Source organism: Biomphalaria glabrata, chromosome 11 (genome assembly GCF_947242115.1).
Source record: "Biomphalaria glabrata chromosome 11, xgBioGlab47.1, whole genome shotgun sequence".
In the NCBI taxonomy this organism is placed as follows: domain Eukaryota; kingdom Metazoa; phylum Mollusca; class Gastropoda; family Planorbidae; genus Biomphalaria; species Biomphalaria glabrata.
Genome location: NC_074721.1, coordinates 7,952,238 through 7,968,752, shown reverse-complemented (window position 1 = coordinate 7,968,752; position 16,515 = coordinate 7,952,238). Strand labels below are relative to the sequence as shown.

The following is a 16,515-nucleotide window of genomic DNA, read 5'->3' as shown; positions in this document are numbered from 1 at the left end:
AACATTTGATTCCCGTGTTAGAACATTTGATTCCCGTGTTAGAACATTAGATTCCCGTGTTAGAACATTTGATTCCCGTGTTAGAACATTTGATTCCCGTGTCAGGACATTTGATTCCCGGGTTAGGACATTTGATTCCCGTGTTAGGACATTTGATTCCCGTGTTAGAACATTTGATTCCCGTGTTAGAACATTTGATTCCCGTGTTAGAAAATTTGATTCCCGTGTTAGAACATTTGATTCCCGTGTTAGAACATTTGATTCCCGTGTTAGAACATTTGATTCCCGTGTTAGAAAATTTGATTCCCGTGTTAGAAGATTTGATTCCCGGGTTAGAACATTTGATTCCCGTGTTAGAACATTTGATTCCGTGTTAGAACATTAGATTCCCGTGTTAGAACATTTGATTCCCGGGTTAGAACATTAGATTCCCGTGTTAGAACATTAGATTCCCGTGTTAGAACATTAGATTCCCGTGTTAGAACATTAGATTCCCGTGTTAGAACATTTGATTCCCGGGTTAGAACATTTGATTCCCGTGTTAGAACATTTGATTCCCGTGTTAGAACATTTGATTCCCGGGTTAGAACATTTGATTCCCGTGTTAGAACATTTGATTCCCGTGTTAGAACATTTGATTCCCGTGTTAGAACATTTGATTCCCGTGTTAGAACATTTGATTCCCGTGTTAGAGATTTGATTCCCGTGTTAGAACATTTGATTCCCGTGTTAGAACATTAGATTCCCGTGTTAGAACATTTGATTCCCGTGTTAGAACATTAGATTCCCGTGTTAGAACATTTGATTCCCGTGTTAGAACATTTGATTCCCGTGTTAGAACATTTGATTCCCGTGTTAGAACATTAGATTCCCGGGTTAGAACATTTGATTCCCGTGTTAGAACATTAGATTCCCGTGTTAGAACATTTGATTCCCGGGTTAGAACATTTGATTCCCGGGTTAGGACATTTGATTCCCGGGTTAGGAAATGCTCAAAAATAAATCACAGAACTAAATAAAAAAAAACCTAGCTTAATCTACCCTTGCTTTATTTTGTACATTGGATACACCAAGAAGCTTGCTAGTTCTAGATCTGCCGCCATGTATAGAGTTGCCGCCATGTATTGAGTTGCCGCCATGTATTGAGTTGCCGCCATGTATAGAGATCTCCAATATGAATGCTTTACGTTGCAGTACATATATGTTTATATTCTCGAAAGTCTTTAGGTAAGGTTCTCTTGGCATTACACCAGTTAACTACACACACACACACACATCCTAAATATTTTAATTTTTTTTTACAAAGCATACATATATTATTATTAACTCACTCTTTCTGTCTGTCTGGTAAAAAAGTTTGTACACGTTATTTCTCCTAAACCCATTCTCGGATCAGGTTTAAACTTTTTACAAATAATGATTGGCATAGGCAAGACATGAATTTAAAAAAAATATTAACCTATTAGTCAATTAACTAGTGGTATTTAATTGCTTTTTTTTTTTTTTTTTTTTTGACACCGACAAGTGAAATTAATCCTTCACCGATATGGCTAAATGTGAATAGTTTGGTGCTCTTCTATAATTGTTCATATTGTTTCTCCTTTATCCTTGGTTAGGCCAATAATAGAATATGCATCCTCTGTTTGGGACCCCTCAACTCAAGAAAACATTAAGAAACTAGAACAGACACAAAATAGAGCAGTGCGATTCATAACAAACGAATATTCACATTTGACTAGAGTAACAGCTTTAGTAAAATCACAAAATTTAGAAAGCCTTCAGGAGAGAAGACTCAATAGTAAAGTAGCAATGATACATAAAACACTGAACCTTAATCTTGAAATACAAAAACAAAATCTAATAAAATACTCTGAAAGACACAAAGATAAAGGCACATTCCTCATCCCATATGCTAGGACAAATTTGTACAAATACTACATCTTCCCTAGTGCTATTAGAGCATGGAATGGGTTACCTGAGCTAGCCAGGAAAACCAGTGACTTGGCAGAATTTAAGTCATTGGTTAATATGCATGACTAATTGCATGACGCGTAGGACGTAATCATCTTTTTTTTTTGAAGTAACGTCTGTATTATATAAGATAAGATAAGATCCATTATTAGATAAAGTTGAAATTTTATTCAATTATTTATTGTATCTAACAAAACATCAATCAATATTAAAATTAAACTAGTCAATTAATTATTGGTAATTTTGTTTGATATCGAATAAGGGAAATAACATCTACATTATTGAGAGATATAGTTTAAGTCCGGAATTCTTCCCTTTAGATATGCTTTTTTTTTTTTTAAAGATATTTTTATATTTTGCTTCTTCTAGTTCAGATCTGTAGCGATATATAATTCTAAACTTATAAATTACAGACGTTCTTTCAAAACAAAATAATAATTACGTCCTACGCCATCCATGAGTTCATCTATTCATGCATGTTAATTACAGACTTCATGAGAAGACAACATCAAAGAATGGGCCATTGAAAGAGGTTCTAACCAAGACAGAACACGGAGAGGAATGGAGAAAGACCGTTGACAGATCTTGTGTGGTGCGTGCTATTATTTTATAGGAATATCACATTCTGTTAGCAATTATATGATCCGTATTCAATGCAGATTTGTGTAAACTTTCCAGTTATGAGTTTTTGGTTGGGATATTGCTCTTTATTTATTACAAAGCCAGTCTTATCTCAGTCGAAGCACGGTCTCCATCAGTTGTTACCCTTGCCATTTTGTACAAGCCAACCCAACACTTTCAACACAGTTCTTCATAGCATTGAATTAATACTGTCCTGGGCTTGTGTCTTTGACTGAATTTTTCGAAATATTGCCATTTTAAATAATCTTCATTTACTTTGCACTTTTTAGAATGACGTTTAGAGAAAATGTTTCTTTAGCCTCTCCATTTTAAGTGATAAGAATCATAAGTTTCAACAATTTCTATAGATATTTACAATTATTTATTTTTAATATATTTGCATTTTTATGTGTAATGTGTGGGCACACCTGATTTCTTTGGGTGTCCACGGGCCGCATAAAACACTTCGGCGGGCCTCATGTGGCCCGCAGGCCGTAATTCGCCCACCTCTGGTGTAATGGCATGCTTCAGCTTTCTCAATACGCTATGATCTTGTCTGGACCAGTTGCAAAGGGGTAGGGGAGAGAAAGAAGGGGGTATCTGGGTCATCGTAAAATGTATTTATTAAAAAAAAAAGTGAGCGGCCTAAATTCAAACTCGAGCCCTATGACCTTCTCAAGCCAATACTGTGACCACAGACAGGGTTTATAGTTTTTTTTATAGTTATTTTTTTAAACCTACAATAAAGGGGACCAATTCAACTTATACCACTTTATCAGTCAGGGAAAATTTCTTTCCCTTGTTCGAGATACAAAACCAAATAATTATTGTTGGTCCAAGTCTTATTCTACACTCTATCGTGTTCTTCAGTCCTTCTGGCTAGAGAGGAATTTTCATTTGTTTTGTTTGTTCTTCCATCTTTGGTCAGTATGTCTGCTTTTCTCGATTTTATTTTCTACCAAGGTCCCCTATGGGGCAGAGAGGCCATGGGCGAGGGCGCAAGGAATCCCTTGGCACCCTAGTTTCTACCAAGGTCCCTTATGGGGCAGAGATACACGTTTTGATACATTTGTTTGTAAAATGTTTTACATGTTCCGGATGTTCATTCAGAGCTGAAGATAATCTACTTCCTAGTCCAAACCTCCCGCAGGACGACGGGAGGATGGCAGCGGGCAGGATATAAACCTGGGAACGTAGACAATTATAATACAAGTGGTTTGAGTACTGGGATAAATCCCAAAAAGCCCGTGGAGCCTGGGAGCGCATGAGGTGCCCTGACCGCACTTCCCCGTGGTGGAGGCTGTCCGGGCCTGAGCAAGCTATTATAGCACAGTAGATGACATGCCATTGTCCTGTTGGCTCATATTTCTCACGGCTATGGCCAAATGTCGATTCACGGTGCCCCCGCTGCGGGGAGAAAGAGGAAACTGTGCCTCATATTCTGTTTGACTGACCCATACTTGCTGATCTCCGTCTCGACAGGTCTGGGAAACCAAAAATTCTCGACCTGTATGGCGACATGTATGCACTACGCAAGACAGCAGGGTTTCTGTCCAGGGCTTTTGCAAGAGAGGATTTAAGCCTCTCAAGCCCTCACTCTAATGGAGTTTGATGATGATGATAATACAACGCAAAGGGTGCGCAAAGGTGAAGGCCAAGTCTCTGGTACTCCTTATAAATAGACATTATGCCTTTGTCTGGGACTTTAAAGTTTGAAAAAAGTAAGACATTCTAGTAGGTTGGGAAATGCTCTAGCGACGTCAAAATTTTAAAGTCACATTCTCCGATATCTGGATACTTTAAAAAGAGTAGTCAACCGTGTCAAATGTAAACTTCTACTTGAGGAGTATAAATAGTTAGGTAGGCTTGTTAGTGTCATTTCACATTTCATGCCAGACGGTTATCAACTTCCCTTGAAAGTGAGGCGTCATTTAATACCATACTACCTAGATATGTGAAGTGGTCTACCACGTTAAGGGTCTGTCCTTTTACAGTGATCTTTGGGGCTGAGTAGGTTGTATTGGGTGACTTCTGCATTTGCGTAATAACAATGCACAAAGCGTGGGTGTAATAGTAAGGGGGGGAGATGTATAACAACTCTCGGTTACAAACCACACGAACTAACGTTTTGTTCATTGATAATTTTACGGTGCTTAAAAAACAGTAAAAGTAAATATTATGACAGTGTCACAAGGAATTTCTTTAAAGTAATACTTGAGCAATGAATTTGTGTTGCTAAATGATAAACAAATTATTCCAGTTAAGATAGACGGTAAAAAAATAAATAATTAAAGTACGTAGTTAATTTTGTGTTTTTCTTTTAGGAGAGCTGTTTGAGAGTTGTTCACTTCTCACTTTCCATACCACAGTGTAATGTCAACAAACTGCGCGGCCTGCGCCTGCGTGGAACGGTTACCTTTGGGGCAGGGAAGCGTCAGTGCGACTACGCATTCGTTCTGTGTCTGGCAGTAGGTGGCGCTGGAGCAAACGGCGTGCGTGGGTGACCCGGATGGAAGACAAGACCTGGCGCAGCGTGTGGCTCGCGATGCCCAAGTGGCGACGTCATTCGGAATGACCCTGATGGTGACGTTATTTCCAGGTGATCTACATGTCATTGTGTAAAAATTTTAATAAAAAATACATACATGACAATACATGTAAAAATAGATTTAAATTTATTTTTTTTTAAATACATCGTTTAAATGAAACTTAACTGTGTGGACCACTGAATGGCTGTTCCAAAAGATCAATTCCGAACTCAATAGATTTATTCAGATGTAAGATTGTTCAGTACTACGTTTGACAATCATCATCAAACTCCATTTAGGTGAGGTCTTGAGAGGCTCAAATCATCACTTGCAAAAGCCCTGGACAGAAACTCTGCTGTTTTGCTTAGTGCTTACATGTCACCATACAGGTCGAGAATTTTTGACAATAAAGCAACGTTATTAGCGCTTCGAGTTTAAGGGTAACAATTTTCTACACTAAGAACCAACTTAGCCAATAGGCGTTTCAAGAGAAAGTTGGCTAGTTCACGGCGTAAGGATACAAAGAAACCCAATGGCTGATTGAAAAAAAAAGGAAACAGAAATGTTCCAGCTAATCAGTTACCCTCCCAACACCCCCAACACACACTCACCTACAGGAAACTATATACATACTAGCTAGCACCAGTGTTCAAAATACTTTTTCAGGCATCTCTAAACCAGAGCAGAGTACCAAGGGACTGGAAAGAAGCTATTGTCACCCCTTTATTTAAAAAAGGAGAAAAATCTGACCCAGGAAACTACAGACCAGTATCACTAACCAGCATCACATGTAAAATCCTAGAACACATAATATGTAGTAACATCATAAACCACTTAGACAAACATAATGTCCTTACTCCATGCCAACATGGCTTTAGGAAATATAGATCATGTGAAACACAACTAATAGGACTAATTGATGATTTTTCAAAAGGTTTAGATAATAGTGAACAAATAGATGCTATCTTACTAGATTTTTCCAAAGATTTTGACAAAGTTCACCACCATAGTTTGCTTAAAAAATTAAAATATTTTGGCATTGATGGTCTATTGCATCATTGGTTTAAGATTTTCTGATAGGGAGAGAACAAACTGTAATATTAAATGGCTCTAAATCAACACCAATAACAGTAAACTCAGGCGTACCTCAAGGAACAGTCTTAGGTCCACTACTATTTTTAATTTACATAAACGATTTACCAAACTGCATATAATACAGACGTTACTTCAAAAAAGAAGATGATTACGTCCTACACGTCATGCATTCAGTCATGCATATTAACCAATGACTTAAATTCTGCCAAGTCACTGATTTTCCTGGCTAGCTCAGGCAATCCATTCCATGCTCCAATAGCACTAAGGAAGAAGGAGTATTTATACTAATTTGTCCTAGCATATGGTATGAGGAATGTGCCTTTATTTTTGTGTCTTTTGTTAGATCTATCGATTTATCCAATCAAAACTTTGTATATTATACTGGCTATAAAAAATCTGTATATTTTAATACCTCAAAACCTTTAGTCTATTAAGTTTTGGCTTTATATGACTCTATAATTCATTTTCTAGCTTGATCTGAATGAATGGTCTAAAAATCATCCATCTAGCTCTATAAATAACCTTTCAACAGAGTTATGTTAGTCTAGCAATGAGGGTATAGATCTGTGTAACACTTGGATATAAAGGTCAAGGTCTGAAAGTACGTCATCATAAGTGGCGACAAAGTAGGTAATTTAAAAAAAAAAAATTATAGCTTGCTTTCTGATTCATTCATGCAGGGATCTACTGAGTAGGACTAGATAGAGGATGCAGTATAGAAATAGTTCTTTAGATTTTCAGCTATTTAAAGTAGAAAAAAAAAGTAATGTATGTATCCAGGGTTGGGTTTACGTCGATGCAAGACGCTTGCTTCACTGTTAGTGGGGCCTCCACATTAACAAAGAAAAGAAAATTTTAATCAAAATGTGCATATTTAATAAAAGACAATAATTGGAAAAGAGAGTACAAGTGTTCATTTTCTTTCTACAGTGATATCACCAAAAGCAGAATTCTTCATAAAGCAATTATTTATTAAAGCTTGAATAGTGTAGAGGCCTTCACAAGAATCCTGCTCTGGGCCTCAACATACTAGAATCCTAGCTGTTGTGTACTTACAACAAGCAGAAAAATTATCCAAACTCTTTATTTAAAAACAAACAGAGCTCTGCACTTTCAACTATATCTCTCGATAATGTAGAAGTTATTTCACTTATTCGATATTAAACATAATAATTAATTGACTAATTGGTTACTTTATTTAAATTGAGTCATGTTTCGTTAGGTATAATTAATATATTTTTTAATTTCAACTTGATCCGAAAATGGGTGTGGGGAAAAAATGTGAACAATTATGTAAGGAGACCAAACTCTACATATTTAGCCATACCTGTGATTACTGAAGGGTTAATTTCCCTTGTCGGTAGCTAACAAAATAATTAATTACCATTTAATTGACTAATTGTTTATTTTTTCTTATATTGATTAATGTCTTGTTTATGCCAATGAATATTTGTGCAAAGTTTTTTTTTTTAATTTTTAATAGTAGTACTAACTGATTATCAAATTGGTTAATTTTACAGTTGATTCGTGTATTGTCATCGACTATGATTAATTTTGTAAAATTTCAACTTGATCCGAGAATGGGAAGTGGGAGAACAAAATCGTCTCAAAACGTACTAAGGGGATTAGATTCATATATATACATAAATATCTCTAATTAAGTAGCAGTTGTTCCCCTTACTTCGATATCAAACAAAATAATTAATTAATAATAATTAATTAACTAATAGGTTATTTTTTTGTTTATTGATTCATGTCTTGTCAGGTACCATGAATAATTATGCAAAGTTTTAACTTGATCCAAGAATGGGAAATGGGAGAAAAAAATATGTTCAAACTTTTTACCAGACAGACAGAGTGAGTTGATATAAGCTTTGTAAAAATATTGTTTTATTTTTTGTGTTCTTGTAGGAAAAAGCTTTACATAATGACCTCGAGATTATTGGCTTGTTTCACAACTTTGAAACTTTCGTTTTTATAGGAAGATTATAACCCAAACCCTAACGCCCTAACCCAAACCCTGTTGAACGACTGCTAAGGAAGACTGGAGGGTTCAAACTCTGGACCATTGGGCATCACTTCGAAGTGAATACTACACGACGAGGCAGCCGTCAGTCACCAATATAACTCTTTTCCAAATGTGAACCTCTCTTTCACCTTTGCTTCATCGCAACACACACACACGCACCCACACACGAGATAAAATGATAAGTTCCCAGTTTCAAAATTAGGTAGCCTGTCTCTTGCCATTGTGACCCTGACACGTGATTGAATGTCCAATGACGCACTTGTGATGACGTCAATGGATATAAAAACAATACACTTAGGTAAGAAACCATTTCTACACTACCCTTCCACCGAGGTTCATACTTTTAGAAGTTCAAGCGTCCGTCGTGGTGTCATTGTCAATGTATTCAAATTTCGCTCCCAAATTTATTGTGGTTTCTCTCGTACATTTAAAAGGGGGACGCCATCGTGGCCATTTCTCATATAGTGAAGTTTTATTTTTAAGTAAGAACATACAATAACAATACTAAACAACAAGCTCCACAAGAAGCTGGTACTAACAAAAAAAAATCCATATTTCGACGTTACGGTAGTTTTACGTTGTTTTTTTTTTATTTTGTAACTTATTTCTTCGCATTTATAACGACACTACTTTCAAACTTACAGTTGGCAACACTGTTACGGTTAAAAATGTCTGCTTATACTACTTATAGTGCACTTCTTTTCTAGTTATATACTTGTGATTTACTACACTGCGTCATCGTAAACCCAACTACTTTCCAATTTTGGTTCATCAAATATGCATATTAAATAGTTTTATTTGTTTAAATGAATGAGAATTCAATCTAATTTACAAGTACTCTCTTTCTTGTATAATATGGCATGTTTTTAGATATTAATATTTTAGGTAGATTTCTATTAAAGCTTTCGAAAAAAGCGTAGAGGCCTTGACATTCTTGAATCCGGCCCTGATTGTACAAGAGTTACTAGTAAGCCTTCTGACTGCTTAGATTCTCATTGTACTAGTTCTAAATTTATTGACTGCCTAGGTTCTCATTGTAGGCCTATTAGTTCTAAATTTACTGACTGCTTAGATTCTCATTGTACTAGTTCTACTGACTGCCTACTTTTTCATTGTACTAATTTTGGTATACTATTTTTTGCTTTGCCTACAAATATTGTCTCCATACAAAACACGAGACTAACCATAAATACTTAATGGTCTAGATTAGTCAAAAATGTCCTTATTAACTCTTTACTTGAACTGATTATTATCAACTTCCCTTGGAAAGTCTTGAATTTGTATTTTGGACCAGAACAATGCAGATAGATTAAAAAAATACAAATTCACTTTTCTTTTCAAATTTGGTCTAGGCAGGTCATTCATTATTCATATGTATCTAATTTAATTTCTAATTAATTTGCATAACAAAATTGAACAAGAATTTAAGAGTACCTTTAATTTATATACAAATTAATAACCCTCTGACGGCTTCTGGGCACCGTTTCCGTGGCAACCAAATACCAATTTTTTTTAGCCGTAAGGCCTACATATCTGATGTTATGTTATGTTTACATTTTCTTGTTTATATCTTATCTGAAAACTAAAACATACGAATTTTGTAATGGTTCTTGTATGTAGAATTTGAAAACCCATAACTTCAAAGTGTCTTTTTTTTTTATCCACTTGTCGCCAATTCAGTTAATCTTGATACCGGTATTGTTATATCTATGGCTTTGTTAGGACTAGTTCTGTGGTACATTTCTATGTTTCTTGAAGCTCCAAACTATGAAAGAAAGCACCAGAAGCGAGGCAGCGACAATGCTACCACCAACCACAAGGCCGACTACAGTGGCGGAGATACGTTGGCTTTCATCCTCATCCATCTCGGCGTGAGTCTCGCAGAACGCAAAGCAGCGTGACACCACGAGATCTCCGCCGGACTGGCTGACCGTCACGTCCACATACTGCATCGACTTCCAGGGCGCCGAGATACTTTGCCTCGGGCACGGCGCCAGGAGAGAAGCCACGCAGTTGCTGTGCAGGGTGCAGAAGTTGGTTTCCGTGCAGGTTACCGGGTTGTCCAGGAGAGGATTCAAACACGACACTGCGCCAGCGCTGTCGTTGTGGAGACTCATCTTGTCGTCAATCAGGTCTGTTGTTCCATCTTTAGGACCTATTCGTATAGTTAGCTTGTTGCCAGGGGATCGACAAATAACTCTTGCAAAACTGAAAATAAAAAATTTGGTAATGAAACTTGAGTATAGGAGATCTTTCCTTATGGCTGATAGCTGTAAATAACACGCCGTTTGGTGGATCCGGTGTGCATAACATGGTAAAATAAAATACTCCTTTCAGACCTTATATATGACATGGAGGCCAGTGCTTGGCAAAACAGGGACGTCGTCGTATAATTTGGCGCCATACAATGATGGAGGGCTTCAGGCATTGCCAGTGACAGATATTTATGGAGAGAGCTTTCCTCCCACGGAGCCGAACGGCGCGGGAGGATCTAAGTAAGTCTTTTCAGACCGTATGATCTATAGGGAAGATGATGTAAAGGTATCTATTTCAATAACTCACTGTTCATGAAGGTGTCACGTGACCAGCGCAACGACCAACCTCCTTTACTTTTCCCTCCAAGGTACCGTAAAAATCCCCCCCCCCCCCAAAAAAAAAAAAAAAAACCCTGTCTTCACCGGGATTACTGATCTGAACTCTCCGACATATATAATGAGAACGAAGAAGAAGACAAGCGTATGTATTGTATGCTACTTCACATGTTAAAATTATAACTACAGATAGTGACCTACAGGTGGTCAATCTTCGCCTCCATGGCTATGTCCAGTATCTGAAGACGTTCGTCTACACCGGGTGTGATGAAATGAAAGATCAACTCCGGTCTAAAGCTGGCGGTGACATGCCTGTAAGTCGCTGTGAAAATGGTCAAAAGCACTGATAGTCCTAGCTTCATTGTCTGCCGAGATCTAACAAAGAAAAACACAAACTTTCATTACTCTTACATGACAAGTAATTTAATCACATTGAATGTCATAGTGACTTACTTGACAACAGAAGAGAAGGATAACCACAGCTAGTAAATTGTGAAACAGAAGAGAAGGATAACCACAGCTAGTAAATTGTGAAACAGAAGAGAAGGATAACCACAGCTTGTACATTGTGAAACAGAAGAGAAGGATAACCACAGCTAGTAAATTGTGAAACAGAAGAGAAGGATAACCACAGCTAGTAAATTGTGAAACAGAAGAGAAGGATAACTACAGCTAGTAAATTGTGAAACAGAAGAGAAGGATAACTACAGCTAGTAAATTGTGAAACAGAAGAGAAGGATAACCACAGCTAGTAAATTGTGAAACAGAAGAGAAGGATAACCACAGCTTGTAAATTGTGAAACAGAAGAGAAGGATAACTACAGCTTGTAAATTGTGGAACAGAAGAGAAGGATAACCACAGCTAGTAAGTAACAGGAGAGAAGGATAACCACAGCTAGTAAATTGTGAAACAGAAGAGAAGGATAACCACAGCTAGTAAATTGTGGAACAGAAGAGAAGGATAACCACAGCTAGTAAATTGTGAAACAGAAGAGAAGGATAACCACAGCTAGTAAATTGTGAAACAGAAGAGAAGGATAACTACAGCTTGTAAATTGTGAAACAGAAGAGAAGGATAACTACAGCTTGTAAAGTGTGAAACAGAAGAGAAGGATAACTACAGCTAGTAAATTGTGAAACAGAAGAGAAGGATAACTACAGCTAGTAAATTATGAAACAGAAGAGAAGGATAACTACAGCTAGTAAGTTGTGAAACAGAAGAGAAGGATAACCACAGCTAGTAAGTAACAGGAGAGAAGGATAACTACAGCTTGTAAATTGTGAAACAGAAGAGAAGGATAACTACAGCTTGTAAATTGTAAAACAGAAGAGAAGGATAACTACAGCTAGTAAATTGTGGAACAGAAGAGAAGGATAACTACAGCTTGTAAATTGTGAAACAGAAGAGAAGGATAACTACAGCTAGTAAATTATGAAACAGAAGAGAAGGATAACTACAGCTTGTAAATTGTGAAACAGAAGAGAAGGATAACTACAGCTTGTAAATTGTGAAACAGAAGAGAAGGATAACTACAGCTAGTAAATTGTGAAACAGAAGAGAAGGATTACCACAGCTAGTAAATTGTGAACAGATTTTCAGAGGCAAACAAAAACATCTTGGGCTTTTCAGGGCTCGCAAAGACCTTCCTTCAAAGAACAGTACCAGGAAAAAAAAGAAGAGGTAGACAGAGAATGCGACAGGAAGACAACATTAAAGATTGAACGGGGCTGTCATTGAAAGATAGTTAAGACAGAGAGGAATGGAGAAAGTCGATAGTTCATGTGTGATGCCCTAGCGGTTCTACAGACTAAGGGAAAGGTGAAGGTGAATGTCAAAATTCAATATTTAGCACACAGCAAATAATATGAGTGTAAGGAATAGTTTCTGTTTTGTTTTTAACGTTGCTACCAAAACAACAAAATTTTTGTTGTCATTGTCTCACTTGGAACAAAATTTACTAGTTTGGCTTTCCTTATGTTAATCGAATCGTGTTACCATTCTGGGAACTGATATATTTCCTTTGATTTGATACAATTTGACTCGTTTATTTTTTGTTTTTGTTTGCAGATCACATAATGGCAGCACACTGTGTAAGTACTTTTGAAACTTTTTAGAAAAAGTACCACATGGTGTGGACAAGTCAACTGAAGTACCACTCTCAATAATTCTTAATTTCCACAGGCAATCTTTTACAAAAAAAAAAAAAATTCAAAAATAACCACAGAAAAACGCTAAAGAGATATTTTGCTAACTAAAATTTAGTCATTAAGGAATCGTTTAAAAAATACAACAACAGGAATTGTAAACAAAATGTCAAACAATTATTTCATGTCAGAGTCTCAATGACGAGAAGATATTAAATATGTCAACTTTCTTCATATATTGAATGCATTATCACTTGTATACGTTTTTCCCTTCTTACTGCTCGAATTAGTGCTTTTGCTTCTTTGCCACTAGGTACTGGATACGAGGAAATGGATACGACGTACTGGATACGAGGTACTGGATACTAGGTACTGGATACGAGGTACTGGATACTAGGTACTGGATACGAGGAAATGGATACGACGTACTGGATACGAGGTACTGGATACTAGGTACTGGATACGAGGAAATGGATACGACGTACTGGATACGAGGTACTGGATACTAGGTACTGGATACGAGGAAATGGATACGACGTACTGGATACGAGGTACTGGATACTAGGTACTGGATACGAGGAAATGGATACGACGTACTGGATACGAGGTACTGGATACTAGGTACTGGATACGAGGAAATGGATACGACGTACTGGATACGAGGTACTGTATACTAGGTACCGGATACGAAGTACTGGATACTAGGTACTGGATACGAGATTCTGGATACGAGGACTGGATACGAGAAAAAAAAAGTGTGCTAACAGAGATTAAAAGATCGTGTTCCAAATGCTAACCATTGTTATCATCACGATGTCTATTATTTAAAGTTTTGATTACGAGAGGAAAAATGAGAGACTTACTGTCTAAATGGCTGCGTGGTCGTGTAGTTTGCGCTCTGGACTGTTTCGATGATCCTAGGTTCGAACCCTGCCCGCTGCCTTCTTCTGCCGCCCTTGGAGATTAGGGCAAAGGGTCTAATCATTTTCATTTTTGAAGGAACATACGAATAATGTAAAACATATCATAAAAAAACACATTAGATGCAGACATAGATATACATGAGTTCTATAAAATACCTTATTTGGAAGCTTTGAAAATCTGATTTCACTGGCTACACACGGTTCCTAACAAAAGACATGGTGTTAAATCCTACAAACACACAATCGCTTGACAGTGGTCAAGCTGTAGACACGGTTGAAGGCTCAGCATAAATTGTGTGTGACTTCACCTCTGCTTTCTAGTGACCATATCACCACGGCGGGCCTATAATAGACTGGTCATTTCTTAACAAAGGTGTAACAAAGGTGAATGTTGAATTTTAGAACTGGGAAGGTGAAAACTAGGGAAGAGGGTGATTTCTAGTTGTGAAAAAAAACAAAACAACATAAATATAAGAGAATGCTTTTTTTAAAAAAAAAAAACTTATATAAGGAGAAGAACTCCCCACTTACAACTATGTATCTCTATAATGTAGAATTTATTTCCATTATTCCATATCAAATAAAATAATTAATTACCATTAGGTATAAAACCAATTCACACAAAAACCTGCAAAAGGAAATTTATACACCCAAAAAAATCTTATGCTAATTAAAATACATTTCTAATCATAGAAAGCAAATAGTATCAAATCAAAGTCTAGTAATCAATCGAGAGCGTCGATGACGTCTTGTTTATAGCAAAATAAGATAATGATTTGTTTGTTTTCCCCCCCATGGTGGAGGCTACCCAGTTCTGAGCAAGCTATTAAAGAGCTGTCAGTGGCGTAGCTAGAAATTTGCCATCAATTGGGGACCCTGGGAAGGGCTTGACCTCTTTGGGGGATCCTGCATTTTGCGTGATATTTAATATTTTAATGTAAAAACAAAAATTCGAGCACTCCTTTGGGTGCCTCCCTCAAGTGTGGACCCCGGGGGGATTTTCAAATTCTCTCCCCCCACCCTAGCTACGTTATGTGCAGTTCTTCCCCTTTAAGCATTGTTTTTTAAATATTTTTACAAAGCTATGTCTACTACTAATTTTGAACATGTTATTTCTCCCACACCCATTCTCGAATCAAGTTAAAACTTACTACAATTATTTATTGTACCTAACAAAATATGAATCAATAAAAAATAACCAACTAGTCTGTTATATACATGTACTGATAATTTTTTTTTATTTGATACCAAAAAGGGAAATTAATCCTTCAATATTAATTGATATGGCTAAGTATGTGTGGGTTTTGTCCCCTTAAATAATTGTACACGTAATTTCTCCCACACCTTTTCTCGGATCAAGTTAAGACCTATTACTTATAGCACCTAACTAAACATAAATCGATTAAAGAATCAACCACATTAGTCAATTGGTAAATAATTACTTTGTTTGATATTGAAAAAGGGAAATAAATTCTACATTATTACGATATATGGTGGTTAACATGGGGTTCTTCCACCTAGATACGCTTCTTTTTTTTAAAGTATTTTTTTTTATTTTGCTTGTTTTATATTTTGCTTGTTCTATTACTTTGTATCCATTCCTAGACACTGGTTTCAACCAGTTGGGGGCGGTTACGGTTCTAGGGGCAAGAAATGATATCACGTGGCCAGTGACGCACTCGAGCTCGAGAAGTTGGCACTAATGGCAAGTTTTGTGGAAAGGGGGGGGGGAGAGAAAAAATGTGGTGTCGGGAGGGCGTCTAACAAAGAATGGTGCGTGTCACACGTGAGTGGAGCTGATAATGCCAGCTTAGCGTGACCAACAGGAAGATCAGTAACAAACAAACCTTGACCTCAATATTTGTAACACGATGGAAATGTTACACCTTGTTGTTGCAAGTAATTTCTTCAATAAAAGTGTTGTCATTCTGGCCGATTTGATTACCAACCCCTCTCCCAAATGTTGGCTGCCAGGTCGTGAGGTATGTGCTCTGGACTGTCGTTCGGTCGTCTGGATGGCCTCGAGTTCATACCCTGCCCACTGCCATCCCCCGTCGTCCTGCGGGAGGTTTGGACTAGGAAGTAGATTATCTTCAACTCTGAAGGGACATCCGAAAACTTGTAACACATTTGACTAACAAATAAACATCTAATATATAAAGTAGAAAGTAAGGCGTAAGTATGTATGTATAATGTATGTATGTATGTATGTATGTATGTATGTGTGTATGTGTGCATATGTGTGTGTATGTACGTATGTATGTTCATATACGACTAGTTTTATAATAAAATACACTGTACTCTTATTTAGAGGCTCTATGGAAATACTTGTTCATGAGAAAGACAATAATATATATATATATCGTTTCATAAGAATTAGGTTCAACAACATAAATATAACTCTATGTAAGAAAGAAAACACACAAAAAAAAAATAATAAAAAAAAAACTCGACCTATAGCTGCCATTCATACCGATGGCCATTGTACTATTCACTTCCTGTAGACGTTGCAATGTGTTCGGGGCTCGCAATGACCTTCCTTCAGGGAACAGTACCAGGAAAAAAAAAGAAGAGGCAGACATAGAAAAGCGATGAGAAGACAACAGAAAAGA

The 16,515-nt window shown here is 36.9% G+C and overlaps 1 protein-coding gene across 2 annotated transcripts; it reads right to left on the bottom strand.

The window, feature by feature from the left end:
* Window positions 1-9,684: 9,684 nt before the first annotated feature.
* On the bottom strand, window positions 9,685-14,231 carry LOC129921819 (uncharacterized). Of its 2 annotated transcripts, none has more exons than XM_056004875.1 (4): window positions 14,060-14,231; window positions 13,844-13,957; window positions 11,037-11,210; window positions 9,685-10,452 (listed from the first exon to the last, which is right to left on the bottom strand). In XM_056004875.1, exons 3-4 carry the CDS (start codon window positions 11,195-11,197, stop codon window positions 9,969-9,971), a joined length of 645 nt encoding a protein of 214 aa, XP_055860850.1. In that variant the 5' UTR covers window positions 11,198-11,210; window positions 13,844-13,957; window positions 14,060-14,231; the 3' UTR covers window positions 9,685-9,968. The 2 variants fall into 2 exon arrangements, with proteins under 2 accessions (XP_055860850.1, XP_055860849.1); XM_056004874.1 differs by having other exon boundaries at window positions 13,844-13,935.
* Between the last annotated feature and the right edge of the window lie 2,284 nt (window positions 14,232-16,515).